The sequence below is a fragment of the Stegostoma tigrinum genome, chromosome 15 (assembly GCF_030684315.1).
Source record: "Stegostoma tigrinum isolate sSteTig4 chromosome 15, sSteTig4.hap1, whole genome shotgun sequence".
Lineage (NCBI taxonomy): Eukaryota > Metazoa > Chordata > Chondrichthyes > Orectolobiformes > Stegostomatidae > Stegostoma > Stegostoma tigrinum.
Window position 1 is genome coordinate 13,385,683 of NC_081368.1, and position 26,430 is coordinate 13,412,112.

Below are 26,430 nucleotides of genomic sequence, written 5' to 3' on the forward strand. Positions count from 1 at the left end.
CCTCACAAACCTTACTGACTTCTTTGAAGAGGTCACCAAACATGTGGGTGAAGGTGCAGCAGTGGATGTGGTATAGATGGATTTAAGCAAGGCATCTGATAAGGTTCCCCATGGTAGGCTCATCCAGAAGGTGAGGAGGCATGGGATGGGGGAAATGTGGCAAATTGGATTCAGAATTGGCTGACCCCTAGAAGACAAAGTGTGGTAGCAGACGGAAAATATTCAACATGATGCTCACTTACAAGTATTGTATTCTCAAGGATCTGTTCTATCTGGGTCCTCTTCTATTTGTCGTTCTTTTAAATGAATTGGATGAAGGAGTGGTAGGGTGGATTAGCAAGTTTGCGGACGATGCGAAGGTGAGTCACGTTGTGGACAGTGCAGAGGGCTGTTCTAGTGGTTACAGAGGGACTTTGATAGAATGCAGAGCTGGGCTGAGAAGTGGCAGACGGAGTTTAACTCTGAAAAGTGTGAGGTGATTCATTTTGGAAGGACAAACTTGAAAGCCGAATACAGGGTTAACGGAAATATTCTTGGCAGTGTGGAGGAGCAGAGGGATCTTGGAGTTCATGTTCACAGTTCCCTGAGAGCTGCCACCCAAGTGGATAGAGTTGTTAAGAAGGCATATGGTGTGTTAGCTTTCATTAATAGAGGGATTGAGTTCAAGAGCCATGAAGTTATGCTGCAGCTATACAAAAGCCTGGTTCAGCCACATCTGGAGTATTGTGTCCAGTTCTGGTCACCTCATTACAGCAAACATGTAGAAGCATTTGAAAAGGTGCAGAGGTGATTTATGAGGATGTTGCCTGGAATGGAGGGAAGGTCGAATGAGGAAAGGTTGAGAGAGCTAGGGCTTTTCTCTTTAGAATGACGAAGGATGAGAGGTGACTTGATAGAGGTGTACAAAATGATCAGAGGTATAGATGGACAGCCAGAAATGTTTTCCTAGAGTGGAGGTAGCTTTAATGAGGGGGCGTAGTTTTAAAGTGAAAGGAGGTAGATATCGGGGAGACATCAGAAATAGGTTTTTTTACTCAGAGTGGTAGGGGTGTGGAATGCATTGCCAGAGAGGGTAGTGGAGTTGGCCTCTTTAGGGGCATTTAAGCGGCTATTAGATAGGCATATAGACGATCGTATAAGGTAGGGGTTAATGTTAGATAGACCTTAGGTTTTGTGTAAAGGTTCGGCACAACATTGTGGGCCAAACGGCCTGTATTGTGCTGTACTGTTCAATATTAAATGTTCTGTAATCAACAAGTAACAATTTATTTGTCTAACTCTAACCAGAGTCAAATTAACAGAACTCAAAACCAACCAACCAACTCCCTCTGAACTGCTAACTATTCCCAAATAAACAAAATTCTATAGTATGCTGTTCCAATAAACACAAATCCCAATTATGTAAACGAAAGTAATAAGAAAATGAATTACAACTTAGTCTCTCAAAAGTACAGCCAAGATAAGACTTGCAGAATGCTCCACGCCATCTCCGCTGATCCTCAGTCAGGAGTACCTTTCTTCATTGATTTCGTGTATCAGGAATTTTAGCTAAGAGTGCTGTTGTACCTTTAGATAGTTTTCTGAGAACTTAGAGAATTCTTTCTTTTTTGGCTGAGAGCTGTTCTTTTGGCAGATAACAGTTGACTCTCTCACCAATTTCCAAATCCCTGTTCTTTTGTACCCTTGATGGCAATTTGTCAAATCCATCAGATTTGCATTTAATTGAATTTTGGTATCTAGGACACAATTCAAATTAATTGGCTAAATTCAAAAACCTGCTGTCTTGGTAAAAATGCTGCTTTGCTTGCAAACAGTGTAGCCTTTTGATATAGTGTTTCAGTTTCAAGAACTCTGTGCATCTGCTGCTGCCTGCAGATATTTTTCTTTAGTCTCCAAGCCTAAAAAACACATTACCCTTTGAAGTAGCCACACACTCTTTTCCCCCGAATCATTCTACAAATGTTAGATACTCTACCCAACTTCACAACAGTTTGTAAGACAGAGGTAGATAGTTTCTTGCTAGGCAGGGGAATCAAATGCTACTGGGTAGATGAGAATGTGGAATGCAAACAGAATGGCGGAGCAGCCTTGACGGGCTGGTTTTCCTCCTAATTTGTATAGTTTGTATGTTCTAAAGACATATATGTTCATTGTAGGTTTGAATCTTAAGGTTTAGTTCAAGGTGAGTAGCACAGTCTGATGTACGGGAAAGCTTTTAGTGACACAACAGAATAAGAAATATAAAGATATCGTGATGGGGTTTGTTGAAGAGACGAGACAGAAGGCTCATATTGAACATTAACACAAGTTTAAACCAGCTTGGAGGGGTATACGCTATATTAATGCCACTGGATAATCCATATTAGCACTTGGGGATCACTGGTTTATATTCCATAATGTGGAATTTCAATTTAAGTAGTTTTTGAAAAACCTTTATTAAAAGGTTTATTTTACTTAATTAAGGTTTAATTAATTAAAAGGTAGTCTCAGAAATGGTCCTATGTAACTACAGTCACTTATTGTAAACACCCATTAGGTTCACTAATGTCCTTCAGGGATGAAATTTGCTATCCTTAGCTGGTCTCCCTTGTGAGTGACTCCAGACCACGATGATGTGATTGACTCTTGACTGTCCTTTGAAAGACCTTGGAAGCCACTCAGTTCAAATACAGTTTGGAATGGGCAACAAATGCCAGCACCTTGCCTTGAAGCACCCTCATATCTGGATAGAATTAAAAAAAGTTGGGAATAAAAGTGCTACTCACTACTGTAGCAAGTGTTTGACAACAAAGATTGTAAAGAGTAGTGGCTGTTGCTACAGTTCTGTGTAGCTTTGATACCTCAGATCTGTATCAGTGACACGCTGGAACAATTCTATGAGAATACAGGGTGACTCTGACAGGCTAGGTGAGTGGACAGATGCAGTTTAATGTGGATAAATGTGTTGTTATACACTTTGGTGGCAAGAACAGGAAGGCAGATTACTATCTAAATGGATAATAAAATGTGAGGCTGGATGAACACAGCAGGCCAAGCAGCATCTCAGGAGCACAAAAGCTGACGTTTCGGGCCTAGACCCTTCATCAGAGTGCTCCTGAGATGCTGCTTGGCCTGCTGTGTTCGTCCAGCTTCACACTTTATTATCTTGGATTCTCCAGCATCTGCAGTTCCCATTATCACTGATACTATGTTAATGGAGTCAAGTTAGGTAAAGGGGAAGTACAACGAGATCTAGATGTTCTTGTACATCAGTCAATTAAAGCAAGCATGCAGGTACAGCAAGCAGTGAAGAAAGCTAATTGCATGCTGGCCTTCATAACAAGAGGAATTGAGTATAGGAGCAAAGAGGTCCTTCTGCAGCTGTACAGGGCCCTGGTGAGACCGCACCTGGAGTATTGTGTGCAGTTTTGTCTCCAAATTTGAGGAAGGACATTCTTGTTATTGAGGGAGTGCAGCGTAGGTTCACAAGGTCGATTCCTGGAATGGTGGGACTATCATATGCTGAAAGATCGGAGTGACAGGGCTTGTATACACTTGAGTTTAGAAGGATGAGAAAGGATCTGATTGAGACGTATAAGATTATTAAGGGATTGGACACTCTGGAGGCAGGAAGCATGTTTCCGCAGATGGGTGAGTCCAGAACCAGAGGACACAGTTTAAAAATAAGGGGTAGGCCATTTAGAACAGAGTTGAGGAAAAACTTCTTCACCCAGAGAGTGTGGACATATGGAATACTCTGCCCCAGAAGGCAGTGGAGGCCAACTGTCTGGATACTTTCAAGAAAGAGATGGATAGAGCTCCTAACAATAGGAGCCAAGCGTTATGGGGATAAGGCAGGAACAGGATACTGATTGTAGATGATCAGCCATGATCATAATGAATGGTGGTGCTGGCTCGAAGGGCCGAATGGCCTACTCCATCATCTATCATCTATCATCTATTGTCTGTTGTCTAATTCCATCAGCAAGGAGCCCATGGGATTTTCTAGGTTCAATGCAAGAATTATTGAGCAAAGGCTAGTGTTCATCTTGAAGTTAGCTTGTGTGCATATTCTCCACAATAAGCCATAATAGCCTGGTACTGAGTCCGAATGGCTTAAAAATAACTCGCCCATTGGTTCCTGCTTTCTCAACTCTCAGTTCAACATTCTGAGGAAGACAATGGAAATCCTGCACGTGCACTCTGAATCTCTTGTTGAAGTGTGGCAGCTTTGACATTAATGATAGGAAGTAGCCCACTGTTCAGTCGCATGAAATTCCATGGCAAACACATGAAATTCTGAGTAGACGTGATCCTCGAAATAAGCAACAGTGGAACTTCGACCAGGCAAAGTTGACGTTACTCATATAATTCAACGGTGCCTTCACATGATCAAAATTCGTAAGGATTTATTTTACAAATATTTCATGGACTGGATGATAGAAACAAGTCAATGTGGTTAGCACTTTTGCTGCTTATTGGAACTGGACTTTGATTTTGAGCAGCAATTGTCGATGACAAAGCATGTTGAAAGCAGATATTCTTTTCTAGATATGTTAAATTGATCTAAACAAGGAGCTTGTGCTGCATCATGATGTTGACTAGGACTTCATCCACTTTCCATTAATATTTGAAACAAAATAATTGCAGTTGCACCAATGCACAGCTACAATGTCAAACTCAGTTGTCTTAACTTTCAAGTTTTTATCCACCCACACCATAACGTTTTTGCCTTTTTGCTTAATTCCACCTCAAAAGTTCTGAAATTCTTAGCTTTACGTGACTTACACACAAAACTCCTGTATTTTGCATCTCATCACTTGGAATTTCAGCTCAAGAAACAGTACAATTTTCCTATTAGCCAAGTTTTCACCAACCTCTATTCCACTGTATGTATTTCAGTTTTCTCTGAATAGCGTGTAAGTGTAATGTGGTCTTTATACAAAAGGAAACATCAGGAAACAGTTTCCTGATCCATGGATCGAGAGATTAGCTGACTGAAAACCTGGTTGTAAAGATGACCTTTGAGAAGGTGATGAAGTGGCCATGGTTTGAGGGAGGGAGCTTCAGGCAATGGAAGTGAAGTTACAGGTTTACCTTCCTTCATGTTTCAAAAGTATGGCACAGCACACAAAGGGCCAGGCAGATGCACATAGGTTGGAAGAGGCTACAGCGTTGGGTTGAATAAAACTGTTTAAATGGCTCATTTTGATGATGTAAACTTGATCATGAATATATATCTTGGTAAATTTGTTCACAGGATGTTGGTGTCACTGGCTAGCCAAGCATTTATTGGTCACTCCTAATTGTTGTCCAGTTTGTAGTGGTGAACCATCTTCTTGAACCACTGCAATACAGAGGATAGGTTTACCTGCTTCTATGAGGAAGATCTACGATTTTGATCCTGGAACCGTAAAGGAATGATAACGTAGTTCCGTGTTCAGATTATATCGAGTATAATTATCATTTTTTGCTTGTTTGCCAAGAAGGAACAACAATTTGTTTCAGTACATTTGTGTTCATTTTGCAATTCCTATTTAACCTCTAGTTAAGATCATCATTTCCTGGGATGAAATATCAAAACTTGAGAAGACTATGAGTGTTATCCTGTCCGAGAGTATTCACATTCACAGTCGTGGTGAAGACTATTACTTTTCCATGTTCGTACATTTTAATGAAACCTTCCTGTTGATGGAGCAGCTTGCAGACTATGCTGTAAAGCGATTGTTTGACAAGGAAGCATTTGAGACTGATGCATCACTCAATGACCCTTTACAAATAACAAGGAGGTAATGGATAAGTTTTGCATTCTGGTGTGTATGAGAAATGTTGGCCCAATATAAGATTCACAACTGATATTATATTATTAATTGCACATTCTGAAATCTTTGCACTTTTTGACATTTCTAAATAGTTTATCTCCAAATGAAAAGATTAAGAGTAATTTGTACTTATAGATTGAAATTTGTGATTTTTCTCTTAGATAAACAATACTGACTTAAAGCTTCCCAGGAAGACAACTGATATCTGAGATACCAAACCTTTTATCCCACTGCTGAGTGCTGCAGCGGAAACTGAAAATGAATAACATTGTATTTATCAAATAATCTTGTGTTGCTTCCCCCCCCCCCCCCCCCCCCCACCCATTCTGTCTTTTATCATTTGTTTTTGCATCTTTTGGAATACTTCACTGCTCCATTCCCTGGCCACGTTCTTTAAGTTGACAGACTTTGGGCTTCCACCTATTAATCACCTACCTGCTAGGAGGCACACATAACTGGTCTTGATGACAATCATTTTCATCCATTGTGGACAACCTTCTGTTTTCCAATTGGTTTCATTCAGTTACCCCTCTTAGCACAGTGCAGATTTATGAATCACAGGCATGAACCCCTTGATAAGTAGCAATTGAGTTCTAAAATCCACAAATGTTTGTCACTGGTATTCATTGTAGTACAGTGCAAAAGGTACTTGTCCCTTCACTTTATCATCTCAATTGCTTCAGGGGTTGACCAGACATTTGACAGTGCCCAGTGTGGGAGACTGATAACAAAGAGAAGAGCTCATGGGATCCAAGGAAATTTGGCAAATTGCTTCCTACTCAGTCAATTGTGATCAGCCAAAGATTTTTGAGGGGTGTTTTTCTGACTGGATGTCTGTGTCCAGTGAGGACCCACAAGTCAGTTTGACTGTTTGTGTTTTAAATAAAGGATTTAGACGTGAATGTAGGAAGATTGATCAATAGCTTCATGGATGAGACAAAAGTTGGTGGAATGGTAAATAGCCTTATTTTCTAGGATGGCGTTGATGGACTGGGTCAGATGGGCTGATCAGTGGCAAATGGTATTCAGTCTGGATAAATGTGAGTGATGTAGAACAAACAAGGCAAGGAAATGTATGACGAACAGAAGGGTCCTGGGAAGCACCAAGGATCAGAGGGACCTTCGTGTATATGTCCACCAGTACCTTAAGGTATCAGGTTAAGAGGATAAAGTGGTTAAGAAGGTATATTATATACTTGCCTTTATTAGCTGAGACATAGATTTTAGGAGCAGAGAGGAACGGTATAAAATGTTAAGGTCACAGCTAGAATATTGTGTGGATTGCTGGAATCCACATAATAAGAGGGATGTGATAGCACTGGAGAGGATACAGAGGAGATTTGCCATGTTGTTTGAGTTGTAACTAGAGATTGGACAGACTAAGGTTCCCTTCCTCAGGACAGGTGGAAATTGAAATGTATAAGATACGAGGGGCATAGGTAGAGTTGACAGGAAGAAACTTTAACTCTTAGTGGAGGGGGTCATTGACCAGGGGTCATAGATTTAAGGTAAGGGGTTGAAAGTTTAGACAAGATGTGAGGAAAAACTTTTCAGCCAGTGGGTGGTGGGAGTCAGGAACTCACTATCTATAAGAGTGATAGAGATAGAAGCCCTCAACATTTAAGAATTATTTAGATATGGGCTTATAATGCCAAGGCATACAAGGCTATGGGCCCAATGCTGGAAAAATGGAATTAGAATAGTGAAGTGTTTGCTTTTGACTGGCACAGATGCAGTGGATCAGAGGGCGTTTTTCTATGCTGTAGATCTCTGTATGTATGACCACCTTGGCCTTTCGCGCTGATTATTACGAGCGAAACCAAGTCAAACTGGTTATTGGACCTACTGACCTTGAGCACTTGGAAACCATGCATCATCTCATGTTAAATTTTGTTCCACATTTTGTGTCAAAGACATCACCTAGTCATTCAACTTTGCACTGTTGTATCTGGGGTAACAGGAAGTTGCTGGACGGGAATCGGGAGGCTTATTTACAAAGAATGGCACCCATAGGTAGATCTATAATACACGAACTGTTGCAGCTCAGGAAAACAGATAGCTGCCATCTTCTGAAGTGCAAGCCTAGTCCCCAAAGCCTGCATCTCAGGTGAATGAAAGAAAAATTTTTTGTAGGCAGTATGTTGTGATCCAGCTGAGATGTCACATTTGGTGTGCCAGTCTGCAGGATTTTCACTTAAAACGCTCCTTTGAGTGTTTAAAGACCAAAAGAACTGCGGATGCTGTAAATCAGGAACAAAAACAGAAGTTGCTGGAAAAGCTCAGCAGGTCTGGCAGCATCTGTGAAAGAGAAAATCAGCAGTTAATATATCAGGCCTGGTGACCCTTCCTCAGAACAGTGAAATATTAACTGCAGATTTTCTGTTCACAGCTGCTGCCGGACCTGCTGAGCTTTTCCAGCAACTTCTGTTTTTGTTCTTCTGAGTGTTTGCTCGTCAAAAGCACTGACCATTTTAAAAAGAAGTCATTATTTTCTTCCATGGGTATTAGAATTCCATTTTAACCTCGATGAATGGCAGATGTCTCGATTCTTCAAACGAGTAAAGGTTGTAACCTGAAATACTTTCAAGGCTGATCCACCCTTTCATGAATGTATAGGGATGTTCTTCAAGGATGCTAGATGATGATGCCCTTTGCTGTTCGGGTTGTGCTAGCTAGGAAGTAGAATCGTGTTCTCATTTAGATGATTTCTAAGCCCTGTGAAATAATTAATGTGAGAGATTCCAAATTTCTCTTCCATTTCACTGGTATAGGGCTTGGCACAGAGTACCCTTAGTGCATTTGTGGCTAATCCACTGTTAAACCCAGCTTGAGTAAGATGGCGTTAGGACCTAAAATTGTGAGCCAATTATCCGTGCCAAAATTAATTTGCAGTGCTTTACTGCTTTTGTTTAGCTTGTGAAACCAAATCTATTTAGAAAACAGATGATTGAGTTATTGGTGAGGTGACACAAATTTGAAGGGAATTTTCAACAGTTAAATCCCTGGCCCATCTCCCACCCCAAGATAGTGGACTCCTGTTTTGTAAATAAACAAAACTGTTTTTAATAGCATAACGTGGGTAATGCCTTTTTTTAAAATAATCTAACATCCATCTATGTATTCTCCTGGAAAGTACATTGGAACAAATCATACTGTCTTACATCTGAAGTATTTCCCATGGTGCATGGAATATGCTGCCCATAGATAAATTGCACAATTTTTGAGCTTGTCTGTCACTGATGTTTTGTCTTGGTTGATTAAATGTAAATTCAAGAAGCAGTTTTCTTTCTGTATTACTTTGGTTGCCTTCATTTTGTTTTTCTTTCAGAGGGTTGGAGAACCGAGCAAGGAATGAATACTTCACAGCACTATTCAGGCTGCCCAGGGAAGAGAGTCTGGATGACATACTTGACTGTTTCCTTTGGATTCCTTTCTGTCATGCCCACGCATTTGGAAAAATGTTCATTTCAGATCATTACATCTGCTTCAGTAGCCAAGATGGGAGTCACTGCAATGTTATCATCCCGTTGCGGGAGGTAATATTAAATAGGCACAAAAATTAATATTTGATGTAAAAATAATTGGCTGAGTAAATCAAAACCCTTCTCAATGTTCTGTTTGTCATTCACAGTGTTAGGATAAAGAGCCAATTCTTAAGCACTGAGGTGAGGAGAAATTACTCGAGGGTTGTGTATCTGTGGAATTCTCTACCCCAGAGGATACATCATGGTCCAGGCTGGGGTGGAAGATTTTCTATCTCTGGACTGAAGGGATAGAGGGAGCAGGCAGGAAGAAGAACATCGGTGATTGTATTTAATGGTAGAATGGGCTCTTAAAGACATATAATGTAGTCCAGCTTCTATTTCTTCTGTTCTCTGGGCACTGCTGTGAAAAGATGAAACACATGAAAACCTGATTTACTGTATTCAGATCAAGAAAGCTTATCATTATGAACCTGTATTGTAGGCTCAGGCTGCAAATTTTTCCATTGCTTTCTTTGTAAGGAAGCACCAGGGAGCTGGGCAATATCTTAGAGCAAAAGGAGAAGAATTCTGTTGGTGAGTGCACTGTGCATTCTCATAATTTTTCTTGGAGATGGGAGGGAATGCGTTAGAAGTCAGGATATAGTGAGGTGTTCCATTCCCACATTTATGCTGCTTTAACATTTGCTCCAGAACAATGCTATTCTAAAATCCTCTGACTTGGCAATGAGTTTTTCATGTTCTAATCTATACCAGTACCATTACTGGCAGAGTTGTATTATCAATTTATGCTCAATTAGCTTTGCTTTCATGTTGCTCGAGTGTTAGTCTTATTAGGACCACTAGTATTTGCATTAGAATAATATCCTATTTTCACAAAAGCTGTGTTGTAAAGTTAAATACGTTAGAGAGTCAGATTGTTGATATATTAATTCTAGTTGTAAAATAGTAGGTATAACTATAGCATGCACTAAGGTTTTAGCTATCATTATAGCCCTGCTTATGGTTATGTATAAATAATGCAACTAAGAATCGTTTTACGACAGATGTTATTTCCAATGTTTTGTTGTTTTGCTGCCAGCTCTGTCCACCGTACGTGCCATTAGTGTTGAAACGTACATATCAAGTTGATGTGAGTTCTCTTATAGGTGATAGGCATGGACACGCCAGACAGCTCAGGCAAGCACATCTCCTTCAGTACCAGATGTAAAATAACATTCCGCTTCACTGAGATAAAGGACAGCGACGGCCTTGTGAAGAAGTTGGAAGGGAAACTGAAGTGTAGTGCAAGTGCACAAGGCAGTTTAGGAAATGAAGAGGTAAAGATCTTTGAAAGTTATGGATGTGTATTACTCACAGATGTGGCCCTGAAATTTGACGGTGCCAGTTGTTTCGAGTTGCAGAATGTCTGTTGTGTGAAATATTAGGACTGCAGTTTGTGCTCGTTATCTTGCACATCAAGCTTCTTGCCATCATTAAGAGAGTATGCAATGTTCCTGAATTCCCCTCCTGGGTCTTCCAGCATTTTCTGTCAGATTGAGTGAATCCGAGGGATGACATTCGACATGCAAAACCCATAAAATGCAAAGACCTTTTAAGACTTTTATTCATAATAGATAGTGAGCTGGAGATCAAAATATATGGCCATAATATTGTTCAGTATCTCACTGACTGGAAAATAAATATATTACCTTTTATGACCTCAGGAAACCCCAAACTGTAGTCCACTGTTTATGTAGGAAATTTAGCAAACAATGTGGTACAGCTTTAACCAGATAAGATGATCTTGTGATGCTCGATAAGTGGTAACATTTTTGTTTAGGACAGTGGGAGGATACCATATTTAAAAATGCTTGCCGTATTGAAATCCTTTGGTCTTTGGAGCATATGGACACCTATAGTGCTGCTAGAGGGGGAGTTCCAGTATCTGACCCAACAACAGGGAAACAATGCAGATATCGCCCCAAACCATAATGGTGTGTGCCTTACAAGGGGACTTGCAAATGGTGGTGCACTTCTTGCAGTAACCCCACACAATCTTTTACATGCCTCTAGGGGAAGGCAGTGCATTATTTTAATGTCTCATTTGAAAAATGGGGAGCTCAGCAGTGCAGCACTATCTTAGTAATGTGCTATCTGTTCAATCAAAATGAAGAATCGAGGGATAATGAAGTGTAGAGCTGGATGAACACAGCAGGCCAAGCAGCATCAGAGGAGCAGGAAGGTTGATGCTTCCGGCCTAGACCCTCCTTCAGAAGTGGAGGAGGGGAAGGGGGTTCTGAAATAAATAGGGAGGGAGGGGGAGGGCATTGCGTGAACAGTTTGTTCCTAGTTTTTATTGGGTTAATTGTTCATGGTACTACTGTGCATTGGAGGCAGTTAAGAAATGGTTCATTAGGTTGATTCCAGGGATGGAGAAATTTTCTTATAAAGGTTAAATATGTTGGGCTTGTACTCACTGGAGTTTAGAAGAATGACAGGAGGCATTATTGAAAGATACAAGATTCTCTGCAGTCTTGACAGACATTTTCCCCCATAGTGACAGTAAGGCATCATCAAAATAAAACCAAGATGAGGAAGAATTTCTTCTAAGGATAGTGAATCTCTGGAATTCTTTATGCAGCAGGCTGTTGAGGTTGGGTTGTTGAGCATTATTGCGTTTACGATGGACGGATTTTTAATCAGTAAGCGAATCTAGGGCTTTGGGGATAAGGCAGGAAAATGGAGTTGAGGGTTATCAGATCAGCCATGATCTCATTGAATTGGGGAGCAGGCTTGATGGGTTGAATGGCCTCCTTCTGCTCCGTGTCTTATCATCTTCATTGTCCTTGCTCTAATGGAATCAAAAACATGCACCTGCTGACTGTATCAGTAATGAAATTGAGTCAATACTTAAATTGCATTAAAAAAATGTAATCTTTTTATGAAGTGTAAGCATGCAATGCATGTAATTTTAGTGTCCAGCCTGTTTTGTTGTCTCACTTTGTTAAAAAGCATGTTTTATTAAGATGTCCGAGCTGATGGTGATTCTGTGGTCATGTTTGCACTATGGCTGAGCAATCAGGAAAGTATATTGATGTAAAATGGCCATTGTTTTCACTCATTAATTTTGTATTGACTTAAATAGGAATGTTTAGTCCTTATTATCTGTAAATTTGTCTTTCTGAAAACATGTTGTAACTAATTAAGGCATTATTCTGAACGTAGTGTGAGGAAATTGAAACAAATGCTGAAAGCACTCAAGCAGCATTGGTGGATGCCCTTCGGCAGTGAACTTAAAACATTATCTTTGTTATTCTCTCCATAAATGCTGTTAGCCTTGTTGAGTGTTTCTGACATTTCCTGTTTGTCTCTCAGATCTGTGGTATCTATGATATTTTGTTCTTGAATGAGTTGAGATGAGATGAGACTAGATTAACCCATCTCTCTAACTACTAAATTCACTCTCCAGGCCATACGCAGGCTACTGTTTCACAAGCAACCCTACCTGACCCAAGCGACATTTTTTTTATTTCTTGGTAGGAATTATGTCCAAAGAATTCTCAGGAAGACAATGCCTTCTTTGGACACGATGGCCTTCCACCTTCATTTGCTGGTGATCAATCCAGTGCACTGCTTAAAGAAAGCAGTAAGACCGTTAATACTGAAGCATTGATGAGAGTCTTTCATCCGCAGGATGCAGAAAATCTGGATTCAAAAATGGTAAACAGCTCTTCATTTCCTTATGCATTAAATTTGTGGGACATGTTGTGGTGTTTTGTGGCACTGTTTCTGTAGTGGTCTTCAGTTAATGGGTACACGTGTTTCATTGAATTATATTTTCTTTTAAAGTTGCAATATATTGACTTGCTTGGGTGTAATTTCCTCTGGACATTACAACGTATTTGTGTGATGTTTGAATACCATAAAATTTGGACTATCATTCATGCACTCAATTATGATGAAAAGCCTCTAGGTTACAGTTACTGTTTTCTGGCATTGGTAACTTTATTTGAAATAATGTTACATAATAAAGTGGTTATTACAATCAACTTGACTTGAGTGATAGAAAGGGATAGGTATATACCGCAGGGCAAGAGTTATAGCTGGGGGAAAGGCAATTATGAGGTGATTAGGCAAGACTTAGGATGCATAGGAGAGGGAAGGAAACTGCAGGGCCTGGGCACAATTGAAATGTAGAGCTTGTTCAAGGAACAGTTACTGCATGTCCTTGATGGACATGTCATCTAAAGAATGGGAGGGGGAGTGGAAATGGTTTGCGACTGGGAGGTGCAGTTGTTTATTGCGAACCGAGCGGATGTGTTCTGCAAAGCGGTCCCCAAGCCTCCGCTTGGTTTCCCCAATGCAGAGGAAGCCACACCGGGTACAGTGGATGCAGTATACCATATTGGCAGATGTGCAGGTGAACCTCTGCTTAATGTGGAAAGTCATCTTGTGGCCTGGGATAGGGGTGAGGGAGGAGGTGTGGGGGCAAGTGGCTCCTGCAGTGCCACAATGATGCCACCCGAAGGCTGCAGGAACAGCAACCCATATTCTGCTTGGGAACCCTGCAGCCCAATGGTATCAATGTGGACTTCACCAGCTTCAAAATCTCTCCTTCCCCCACCGCATCCAAAAACCAGCCCAGTTCGTCCCCTCCCCCCACTGCATCCCAAAACCAGTCCAACCTGTCTCTGCCTCCCTAACCTGTTCTTCCTCTCACCCATCCCTTCCTCCCACCCCAAGCCGCACCTCCGTCTCCTACCTACCAACCTCATCCCACGTCCTTGACTTGTCCGTCTTCCCTGGACTGACCTATCCCCTCCCTACCTCCCCACCTATACTCTTCTCTCCACCTGTCTTCTTTTCTCTCCATCTTCGGTCCGCCTCCCCCTCTCTCCCTATTTATTCCAGAACCCTCACCCCATCCCCCTCTCTGATGAAGGGTCTAGGCCCGAAACGTCAGCTTTTATGCTCCTGAAATGCTGCTGGGCCTGCTGTGTTCATCCAGCCTCACATTTTATTATCTTGGATTCTCCAGCATCTGCAGTTCCCATTATCACTGGGTATAAATTTTGTTCTGCCAAGGATTTTTTATGAAGAATTTCAGAATTACTGACCTTAGTTAGATGCAGATGCTGTGGCTTATGACTGTTTTTCATATTGTTTAATTTATTTGACAGCCTATAATGGATTTATTTTATGTGGGGCAAGATTTTCTAGGATGAAAATTGCTACAGCAAGAGGAGGAAAAAGAATTAGATTGTTCCATAAACTACAAAATGGACTGTTGGGAATTAACAGAGCACCTGGTGTCCTTTGACGATGATTACGTAGCCATCTATGCTAATTACCATTAATTTTCAAGACAGTATACATCACCAGTTTTTTCCTGTCATAGACAATCCCGCAATGGAAAAGATGCCAAAGAAAATAATCATAACTATTCCAATCACTTGAAATCTTTAAGCCCCAAATCTCAGATTGTTTATCCATTTAGGAATTTCAGTTATTAGGGCTAGTTTTTCATTGGGTCCTAACTGGTTTTGTTAGTGTCACCTGTATTTAGTTTTTAATCATGCACATGTGTGTGACTGCAAAAGTTACAAATTCAGATCAACCAGTTAAACATAACTACAACTGTCCCAGTGGAGACCTCGTGTTAAACTGCCCAATTCTCTGCCCAAAGCCTATATTACATTGGCTGGAGCTAATGCAACTTTAACATTATATCAGAGATGATGGGAACTGCAGATGCTGGAGAATCCAAGGTAACACAGTGTGGAGCTGGAGGAACACAAAAGCTGATGTTTCAGGCCTAGACCCTGCGTCAGAAAAAACATTAACTTTAACTCTTTTGGAATGGTTACCTCATACAGTGTGACTGTTGTCTGTTGATATTTGGAACTATTGATCCCAAAAGCAGCATTCCAGGTTTGGAGCAATATAATTGAGTGGTTTCATTTTTTTGTTTCTGAATAGTCTTGATGGAAATCCAATAAAATGTTAATTTAATCAATAGAAATAGACTGCAAATTGACATGGCAGATTAGCTGATGTAAATAGTGATTTTTGCAATCATATTCCCACTATATGTGTGATATGGATCTTGCATTATCCTACTTGGTATTGCCATGCAATAATTCACCAATAATTGGTTTAAGAGGTGCTTACTACAGCCAAAGGCAAATCCATTGCTCACTGTTATTGAACTTGGTATGTGTTGAACCAGAGTTTAAGTGCCAGCAAAAATCAGTGTGTGTATTTCACTTTTTACAAAAATGACAACAGCAATTAGGCGAGTACACTTTTATTTCCACTTGTAATCCTGTAATGTTAGTATATTATCTCATTCTGTCTCCGTTTACCCTGAGTGACCTTAAGACCTTCCAGTTCAATGATGTATAAGGCTGCATTGATTACACAAGTTTCTACAGGAACGCTGACTAATTATAGCTTGTTCAGATTTCCATTATATGAGATTCAGAGCAGTAAATCAATTCAATCCTCTCATCTATATTTGTTAGAGTTTCATCAAAATATGCAATTAAGTGTGATGTCTTATGCTATAGAACATTGCTTAGGAAAAAATATTAATTGAATTTTTTGGATTATGGGAGATGGAAAATGTCATAAATTGAAAAATATCTGACTAGTTTTAAAAAATGGTTAAATGGGTAACATCAGTTTTTACAGGTAGATAACATTGCTATGAGCAGAAAAATATTGTCTATTATCGAAAGAAGCAAAGAGAACACTAAATATATATCTCCACTGCAATGTGTTCACACAATGTCATTACAATTACACAACTTTTTTTTTTCTTTGATGCTTTTCTGTCCTTGGCTGATGTTTTCTAACTATAAAGCTAAAAATAAATTAGAAGCTTCTATCTCATTGAGGAGGCTTCAGACTGATCTTATTCCTCAACCTGCTCAGAAAAACTTGCTCACATTTGACTGCTCTGACCAATTATACTGCAACAGCTTTCTAAAACCATTTACAACATCCTAAAGCAATTAATAGTATTCTATATAAAACAACCCACAACACTGTTAAGAACTAATTTGCCCTATCTCCCAATGTTCACAGATCTGGATTTGCAAAAACCAGATCATTTCCCCCCTTGGCCTATACCCTGCCTGTGTATCTAACTTCTTTGAATTTTTTTGGATAGTCTGTCTGTAATCAATTGGCAAAAGTGTTACCTCTCCCCACCTTAAATGGCAAAGCTGAAATGTTCTGAATCTTGTTTAAGAATTAGGTCATTTTTTAAACTGTCCTTTGTCATTTGCAGTTGAAAGAAAAGATGAAGGTACAATCGTGGAACATTCATTTTGTGGAGTACGGTCATGGAGTGTGTATGTTTCGCACTAAAAAGACTCGAGATCTAGTCATGCGTGGAATTCCAGAAGCGTTAAGAGGAGAACTTTGGTTATTGTTCTCGGGTGCGTACTGTTAATGGTGTGATTTCAAAACCTATCTTATGCAATGCTTCACGTTTAGTAACTCTAAAGTTTTCAGAAATACACAGGAAGTCTGTCCCTTTTTTTTTGGAAGTGCCGTGAATGCCTATAAATGTATATGGCATAATTGCATTCATTTTAAAGTAAGGGCCAATAAATTCCGTTTCCTTTTCAACTCTTGGGAGGGCAGTGATTGTGATGAGAGGGTGTCATTTTTAACAGGTAAGGACAAATTGTTTTGCTGGATGCATAATTAAATTTGGAATAAAATGAAGTACAGTCACTTAGCAACTTTTACATTTAACAAGTTACTGAACTTTCTCCAGATTTGATGCAAGTATTAGCCCCTTAGGTGGGCAACTAATATGATCTGTGTGTGCAAATGAGGGCCTAGTTACATGGATTCAGCTTTGCATTTAACTTGAGATTTAACACACCTTATACTGTTGCTTGAACCTGGAAATAGAAAGGAACAAAATTAAATGAGTCCTACCATTGATTCAGACTTGACTTCACTAACAACTTCCACCTGCCCTGAAATTCACTTGGTCTAACTAAGATATCTCCCTCTCCTTTCTTCACCTCGCCATTTCCCATTTCTTACAGACCTACATTTAGTCTAAACCCACATACTGGCATGGCTACCTGAACTACACCACCTCCTTCCTTGTGTCCTGCAAAAGCTCCATCCTGTTTTCCCAATTCCTCCATCTCCGTCATATCTGCTCTCATGAGGGGACATTCCACTCCTGAGCTTCTGGATGTCTTATCTTTATCGAACAGTGCTGTTTTCCTGCCTCTGTCATCCAGAGAGCTTTCCACCATACAGTCTCCGTTCCCCACTCTATATCTCGAAAACACTTGCCCCTGGCTCCCAAAACGCAACAAAAATAGGGTCCCCCTTGTCCTCACTTTCAACCCCACTCGCCTCCTCATCCAACACTTCTGCCACGTCCAATTAGACCTACCAACCGGAACAATGTCCCAAACCTCTCTGCCTTCAGCAAGGACCAGTCCCTTTCCCACTCCTTTGTTCATGCCACACTCTCCAACAAACAATCCAACCTGCCCAGTACCTTCCCCTGTAAGCATAAAAGATGCAGCATCCGCCCGCACCCCAACTCCGTCACGTCCATCCAGGATGCTAAACAGTCCTTCCTGTTGAGACAGAGCTTCACCTGCATCTCCTCCAACCTAGTCCACTGCATCTGGTGCTCCTGATGTGGTCTTTTCTATGTCGGTGAGGTTAAATGTAAATTAGGCAACTGTTTCACCAAGCATCTTCGCTTGGCTCGTAATGGCCAGCCCAACCACCCTGTCATCACCCATTCAACCTGACCCCCACTCCCCCTCTAACATGTCCATCCTCAGCCTCCTCCAGTGTTGCAGTGATCAGAACAAAATTTGAGGAACAATACCTTATCTTGCACCTGGGCACTCTACAGCCCAGAGGACTCAACGTTGAGTTCTCCAATTTCAAGCGACCTTTCCAAACATTCCCCGCTCCCCTTCCAGCCCCACCGCCTCCCTTCCATTCGACTTACTGACCCTCCCTTCCAGCCACCAATTGGATTCATCCCTCCCATCGACCGACCAGGTTGTACCTATTACCAGTATCCACGTTTCGCACCATTCCGTCTCCAACTACCCCACCCCCCGCCACCGCCGCCGCCCACCCTTTATCTGCAGTTCCCCCTACCACCACATCTAGCCCTAAAGAAGGGTAATACCCAAAACATTGACTTCTCCTTTCCTCAAGGTGCTGCATGGCTTGCTGTTCTTCCAGCCTCCTGTTTGTCTACATTGTATTCCAATATCTGCAGTATTTTTGTCTCTAATCTTTGCCTATTCTGTTGATTCAGATTTGGTTTCCCCAGCCAAGCCTACTTGTGTTTAAAAATTAGGGTTCGATCTTTTAGGGCAAGGGTGCAGAGAATTTTTTCTCTTTCCCCCCCACCACCGGAGGGTTGCGAGACCTTGAAACTCTCTGCTTTATAACATGGTGGACGCTGGTTCATAGAATGCTTTAAAGGTGAAGTCGATAAGTTCTTATTAAGCAGTGGAATCAAAGGCTATTACAGTGGCTGGGAATGGGGAATTTGAAACAAACAGGTCAGCCATGGTCTTATTGAATGGCAGTAGGCTTGAGAGGCCAAATTGCTGACTCCTGCTCTTAATTAGTATGGTTGTATGCTGCCCACCACCTTTAAGTAAACATGGGAGGGTAAATTTTGCTCAAATTTTGTGTTAACTATTTTCCTGCCATCTGCAATGCATTTGGGATAGTTGGGTGAAGTGTTTTTTAATGACCAATTATGAAAAAAACTAGAAATTTTGATTTGTAGATTTGTACAAATCTTAATGAGTTCTTTTGAGGAAGTCACGAGACAGGTTGACGAGGGTCGAGCAGTGGATGTGGTGTACGTGGACTTCAGCAAAGCATGTGATAAGGTTCCCCACGGCAGGCTCATTCATAAAGTCAGGAGGTATGGGATACAGAGTGATTTGGCTGTCAGGATTCAGAATTGTTTGGCTGACAGAAGGCAGAGAGTGGTTGTAGATGGTAAGTATTCTGCCTAGAGGTCAGTGCTGAGTGGTTTCCCACAGGGCTCTGTTCTTGGGCCTCTGCTCTTTGTAGTTTTTATAAATGATTTGGATGAGGAGGTTGAGGGGTGGGTTAGTATGTTTGCTGATGACACAAAGGTTGGAGGTGCCGTTGATAGTATCGAGGGCTATTGCAATCTTCAGCGAGACATTGACAGAATACAGAGCTGGGCTGAGAAATGGCAGATGGAGTTCAACCTGGATAAATGCGAAGTGACGCATTTTGGAAGGTCGAACTTAAATGCTGAATATAGGATTAAAGGCAGGATTCTCAGCAGTGTGGAGGAAAAGCGGGATCTTGGTGTTCAAGTGCATAGCTCCCTCAAAGTTGCCACCCAGGTGGATAAGGTTGTTAAGAAAGCATATGGTGTTTTGGCTTTCATTAACAGGGAGATCGAGTTTAAGAGCCGCGAGGTTATGCTGCAGCTCTACAAAACCCCGCTGAGAATCCACTTGGAATATTGTGTCCAGTTCTGGTCGCCCTATTATAGGAAAGATGTGGAGGCTTTGGAGAGGGTGCAAAGGAGGTTTAGCAGGATGCTGCCTGGACTGGAGGGCTTGTCTTACGAGGAGAGGTTGACTGAGCTCGAACTTTTCTCTCTGGAGAGAAGGAGGAAGAGAGGTGACCTGATCGAGGTGTACAAGGTAATGAGAGGCATGGATAGAGTCAATAGTCAGAGACTTTTCCCCAGGGCAGGATTAACTGCCACGAGGGGTCATAGTTTTAAGGTGTTAGGAGGAAGGTACAGAGGAGACGTCAGAGGGAGGTTCTTCACCCAGAGAGTTGTGAGCTCATGGAATAGCTTGCCAGTGGTAGTCGTGGAAGCGGAGTCATTAGTGACATTTAAGCAACAGCTGGACATGCACATGGACAGCAGTGAATTGAGGGTGAATGTAGGTTAGGTTATTTTATTTTTGGATTAGGATTATTCCACGGCACAACATCGTGGGCTGAAAGGCCTGTACTGTGCTGTACTTTTCTATGTTCTGAGAGGAAGATGATGTAATACTTGATCATTCTAACCAGCAAATCCGAAGTGTTTGTGAATTTATTTGCTTTGGATAGACTATTATATCAGACTATTAAATTTTTCCAGAATTTATTCAGCTGATGCAATTTTTTTTTTAACTAAGTGCATTTTGTCTTAGTTCAACACGAGGAAAACATAAATTGCAATTCATGTATTATGCATGTAGTATCCAATGCTACCGTGCGCATTCTGGCCAACGGCAACATAACATTGTATGTTTGTCAACTCATAGGTGCAAATAATGATATGGCTTCTCATCCCGGCTATTATACCGAGTTAGTGGAGAGGTCAATGGGCACCTGTTCCTTGGCCACCGATGAGATAGAGCGTGATCTGCATCGCTCATTGCCTGAACACCCAGCGTTCCAAAGTGATACCGGCATCTCTGCGCTGAGGAGAGTGCTCACAGCCTATGCTTCGCGGAACCCTAAAATAGGCTACTGTCAGGTTTGGAGTTGCTTCCTTACTGCCACATAGGTCATTAATGCTTTATCACTTTAAATTGTAATCATTTCTGCCAGGGTTCTTTAGTATAAAGTCAATCATAAGTGAAGTTTTGAACTTCATCCTGCATAAATTTAGATTGTGCCTTGAACAAAATACTGTTGACTATGCATTTTGTGAACGTGGGTGGTTGAGGGGGAGGAAATTCATAATTCAGTTTTCTGTATTCTTATCTTCAAACAGTTTTTTTTTCCCTGCATCAGGTGCCATTTTCTGAAGTATCTTGCAACTTTTGTCTTGCACTGAATATATATCTAAAGTGGTTGAAGCTCATGTTTTGCTCTGCTCGTACGAACTTACTTTTAGCAGGTTTGATCCCTTTAAGGGGTAAAGGTGCTGTTCGGTTGCCATGCCTGGAAATGTGAGCCAAGTTAAACATTTGTTGCAGATTCATTTATCTGATATCTGAGCCAAGCATTTTTGCAATTCTCTGGTTTACAATTGATAATTGATCATCTAGCTTGGCTTCAATAGTGTTAGTTCTGAGGAAAAATTAGACCTGGACGAGGTTCCACCCACTCAAATGATTCTGTAAGCCAGAGTCCCATAATTAGGTCATTCTAACCAATGTTGTTCATGAATGAATTGGGAAGTTTCAACAGTACGTGTAAGTAGTTCCTAACCCTGGCTCTCCCTGCAGTGTCTCAGCATGTAGGATAGTTCGTGTGGAGACTCATACAGTTCCATATCAAGTAAATAAAAACTTTAGATTTTTTTCAGCAGTTTGGGATGATGGACTTTCATGTGTTCAGTATCTGCTGGAAAGAAAATAAGTTTTTGTTGTGTTGTGATGTAGATTTTAGACCAGGAACTACAACATTCAAGATAGTTACGTGTCACAACAATATGTAAAGTTTGACTGGAAAGATACTCGCCTTATCATCACTAACTACATTGCCTACACTGCACAGAGAAGGTATTGTCAATCATTCAGCTGTGTTACGTGTTACAAAAAGACATTAGAAAAACATTAGTAAACACATTACTCAGGCTATATGTAGATCTGTGATATTGTAGCCTGAAAGTAGATAGTCTTGTTACTAAAATTCAAGACATTAGTCTTAACAAGAAGCTGACTTTGTTGTAAATGTTATGCAGGGTCTCATAGAAAACTACAAAGCTTTCAAATGCTACAAAGTCTTCATTTTACTTCAGTTTCTGTACAAAATAAATATATACTATAGTACAACAGTGGAAACAATGCACAAGTTATATTTAATTCACAAATGAACCAATCGATGTAAATGGCTATGGTATTGAAATGGCAACATAATAATGTGAGTCCATTCCTGTTATTGCCAAGTTGTGACTTTGAATTTGATAATTAATATTAATAAAGGGCTAACTATTTTTTAAAAAGTACTAATTCTTTCAGTGGAGCAGGCAGCATGTAATTGATAATGATCATTCACCTGGTACACAGATATGCAATAGCCAAAAAAACCAAGAACAAGGAGATAAAAATCTCAGTCCTAAAGTAACCCAACCTCCGAGAAGAAGTCTAAATGCCGCTCACATCCACTCTGGTTAATTTTAACATTCCCAATTCAGTTATAGAACGGTGGGATCAAATTACATCATTTATTGTAGGCACCTGTGTCTAACTTTTGGGCTTAAACATCACAATCATCAGGACGCAGAGATCAAAATTACACAGGATTATGTGACCTCTTGGGACTAAAACATGCAGCATTCATTGCTTGGCAGAGCAGTCCAAGGTCACAAGTCAAGAAGGCAAAGTTCCCAAGAGCTGAACACCAATGCCCAGTGATAAATCCAGGAGGTAAAAGACAGTCAGTGGGAAATGAAACCTTATGAAGTCGAACGGTAGGCTGACCATCCCAACATGAAAAGATTTTTGAAGACAACCGGGCCGTCTGTAGATGAGAGACAACTGTACAAAAACCCTTTTTGGCTCACGGGATGGTGTTTCTTTCTTGAAGGTGACAATGCCATTTGCCAACACTGGAACATTTATAATAACCCTCAGCCATGAATCCACAATGGCACCTTGATGCATTCCAAGCTATACTGTTTTGTAGAGTTTGTGGGTGGTTCGCCATCGATACGAGAGCTGCAACAAATAATCAAACAGATGAGAACCCTGTAACCCTGATAATATTCCAGCTGAGGTCTTCAAACCTGGTGGGCTTTTGCTTGCCTGAAGACTCCGTGAACTCATCTTGGGGATTTGTGCCGGAAGTGTACTCCCTTTCTGCAAAGTACTACAGTGGGTCTTTGATGACCACCTTTGCAGTTCTACAAAAGTCCTTGTTCACAGAGGAATTGTTATCACTGTGCTTATGGACTGCAGTGAGACTTGGACCAAATATCAGCAACAGATAAGAGCCCCAGTGAAATACAGCAGCAGTTCCTGCATTATATTCAATGGGAGGACCAAAGAACAAATGCTAGTGTCCTCCTTGAAGCCAGCTGTGCGTGCACACATGCAAAACATTTGTAAGATCATTTAAAATTGATTGGACATTGTGTCCAGATGAATGAAAAGCATGTCCCCGCCAAATTCTGTCATAGATATTTTTAGTTCTTTTTGGGACATGAGCATCAGCGGTAAGATTGTTGACCATTCCCTTGTACTTGAGAGGGTATTAGTGAGTATTTTTCTTGAAATGCTGCAGTCCATGTGCTTTTCTTCTTCTACAGTGTTACTAAGAAGGGAGTTACAGTTTTAAGTTTTTGTCCCAGCAGAAGTGAAGTGACACTGTATTTCTAAGCAAGGTTGCTGCATGATTCTGAGGGGCCTTTGCAGGTGGCTGGATTCCCATACATTTATTGCTTTTGGCCTTCAAGTTTGTATGGGTTATGGGTTTGGTCTGTTCTATCAAAGGAGGGTTTGCGAACTTCCTACAATACATCTGCCAGTGTGCATTGGTGGTAGAAGGAGGGAGTATTTAAGCTGGGATTGGAGGAGTAATAAAGCAGTATGCTTTGTTTTGGGTGGTGGCAACTTCCAGAATTATATGGACCCATGAACTTTACATACCCCAAACCACCCACAGCATTGCTAAGCCTGAGTACGTTCTGCCCAGTCATCATGTTAATGGTAATTAGTCTGGTTTGAAAGACGTGTACAATGCATTTCTTAGTTTTTTTGACAGGGCTGGTTCTATTGATAATTGCAGGTTATTGTAGGCTGTGATGTAATGGCAACTTCTTTCTTTCACTTCACTTGCCTAGGCTATGAACATTTTGACATCTGTTTTACTGCTTTATGCTAAAGAGGAAGAGGCCTTTTGGTTGCTCGTTGCTGTGTGTGAAAGAATGCTGCCAGATTACTTCAATCGACGAATAATTGGTAAGATTTTATTGTTGAAGGTGTATACATGATTTTGTGATGGGGTTCTGTGTTGCTGAATGGGATCATCAGGCAATCAGCACTGCAGCACTGTTGCCCACCTTCAAATTGCAGTTTGTCCAAAGAGGCTGTGATGCAAGAAAGCAGGGTTGTTGTTTATAATCTTATTCAGCTTTTAAAATATTCATGCTCGGTCTGAGTGGTGTGCTAATTTTGGGACGTGCAGTAAAATGTATTTGCTATGTCATTTAATTGTTTTGCAAGAACATTTTTGAAAATATTTTTATAACCAGTTGTCTCTTGTATTTTCATTAATAAATTTGAAACTGTTGAAATTTTCAGTGTTTGTTGGTGATGAGTGCTGTCCGCTATTCCTTTCTAATTCCCATTTTTAAACTTTTCCACCACCCCTGAAATGAAATGATGAAATTGTCCTATTCCGTACAGCTATTCTAATTTCTTGTGCTGTTGCTTTTCTATCTCACCCCCACTTGTCTCATTCTGAACAATTGTGAGACATAGTCTGTGGGATGTCACAGGGGCAGGGTGATGAATAGTGTCAAGTCATGCTGTTCATTTAGAGAATTAGTGGCGACAACATGGGCAGAATGGCCATCTCCTGCACTGTAACAGTTCAGTGGTTGAGTGTCAGGAGCAGTGTATAACTTAAAGCTTAATTTCTGTTTGTATTTTGGAGAAAGTGGAGACCTGATTTTACAGTTGTTCCTATGAGCTTGGTGTCGAAGAGTCTGGAAGCCTGTTCGTACACATGCGTTCTTCTTGAGGTTTTACAACTCTGGTGAAGAGATGGGGTTCAACAGTTTGTGAAAACAAGTAGAAAACAAACTTGTACTGTTGCTTGGCAACAAGAGTTCCAGGGAGTCAGGCTGAAAAATCTAGAAGCGATTCGATTGGTGTGTGTTGTGGCAGAGAGTGGAGTCAGGAATATTGCATACTCCCCGGTAAGAAATCCTGCAAAACTGCTAGAAGCTGAATTCATTGAACTTGTGAGCAATAGTGAGTTTATTTTGCAGTTTGTTTTAGGTTTCTTGGATGGAGATAAGCTGAACAGAATTTATCACGTTGAAACTGGTTACAGCTGTCAAGCCTGAGTAATGAAATTGGTGTGAAGGTTATACATTTGAAAGTTTTGGTATTTATATATGAATTACTCCGAAGGGCGGCACTGTGGCTCAGTGGTTAGCACTGCAGCCTCACAGCGCCAGGGACCCGGGTTCGATCCCAGCCTCGGGCGACTGTCTGTGTGGAGTTTGCATGTTCTCCCTGTGTCTGTGTGGGTTTCCTCTAGCTGCTTCGGTTTCCTCCCACAGTCCAGAGATGTGCAGGCTAGGTGGATTGGCGATGCTAAATTGCCCGTAGTGTTCAGGGGTGTGTGGGTTATAGGGGAATGGGTCTGGGTGGGACATTTCAAGGGGCTGTGTGGACTTGTTGAGCCGAAGGCCCTGTTTCCACACTGTAGGGAATCTAATCTAATCTAAAAAATAGGACAGGAGGAGGCCATTCAGCCCTTTGAGCCTATTCTGCCATTCAATACGATCATAGATGATCATCCAACAGTGTAGCCTGTTCCCAGTTTCTCCCCATATGCTGTCTAAGTTAGGTGGATTTGCCATGGGAAATGTAGGGTTGCAGGGAAAGGGTAGGGGGATGGACCTAGTTGGCATCCTCTTTAGAGGGGCGGTGTGGGCTTATAGCGCCTAATGGCCTATTTCCACATTGTAGGGATTCTGTGAAGATTCGATGATTCTATGATTCCTTTAGCCCCAAGAACTCTGTCTAACTCCTCTAGGCAACATTTAATGTTCTGGCCACAACCCTTTTCCATGGCAGAAAATTCTGTTTGTGATGTATTGCTGCGTTAAACGTAATAATGTGCTTTCTTAAATTCATTCAAAGGAATGTGGTTATTCCTGCTGTGCCAATATTTATTGCCCATCCTCATTTGCTCAGGAGGAGGTAATGGTGAACTGCTTTCTTGATACACTGTGGCCCTTTAAATGTAGCAGCATCCACAGTACTATTAGGGAGGGAATTCCAGGATTTTGACTCAACAATGATGAAATAACAGTGATAACAAGGTGTAGAGCTAGATCAACACAGCAGGCCAAGCAGCATCAGAGGAGCAGGAAGGCCGACGTTTCGGGCCTAGACCCTTCTTCGGAAAAATCATCCTTCCTGCTCTTGTTCTCCTTTCCTATTCTCATCTGCCCCATCTCACTCTTTTTT

General features: G+C 41.1%; 1 protein-coding gene across 3 annotated transcripts in view; it reads left to right on the top strand.

Annotated features, from left to right (window-relative positions):
- Window positions 1-26,430, top strand: part of tbc1d8b (TBC1 domain family member 8B) — a 78,143-nt gene that overhangs the window by 24,495 nt on the left and 27,218 nt on the right. For all 3 annotated transcript variants that reach the window (XM_048544218.1, XM_048544219.1, XM_048544220.1), the window contains 7 exons: window positions 5,528-5,768; window positions 9,130-9,337; window positions 10,432-10,602; window positions 12,806-12,985; window positions 16,560-16,710; window positions 20,596-20,810; window positions 24,066-24,183. In XM_048544218.1, coding sequence (XP_048400175.1) covers window positions 5,528-5,768; window positions 9,130-9,337; window positions 10,432-10,602; window positions 12,806-12,985; window positions 16,560-16,710; window positions 20,596-20,810; window positions 24,066-24,183 — 1,284 coding nt within the window. The remainder of the gene's footprint in view (window positions 1-5,527; window positions 5,769-9,129; window positions 9,338-10,431; window positions 10,603-12,805; window positions 12,986-16,559; window positions 16,711-20,595; window positions 20,811-24,065; window positions 24,184-26,430) is intronic.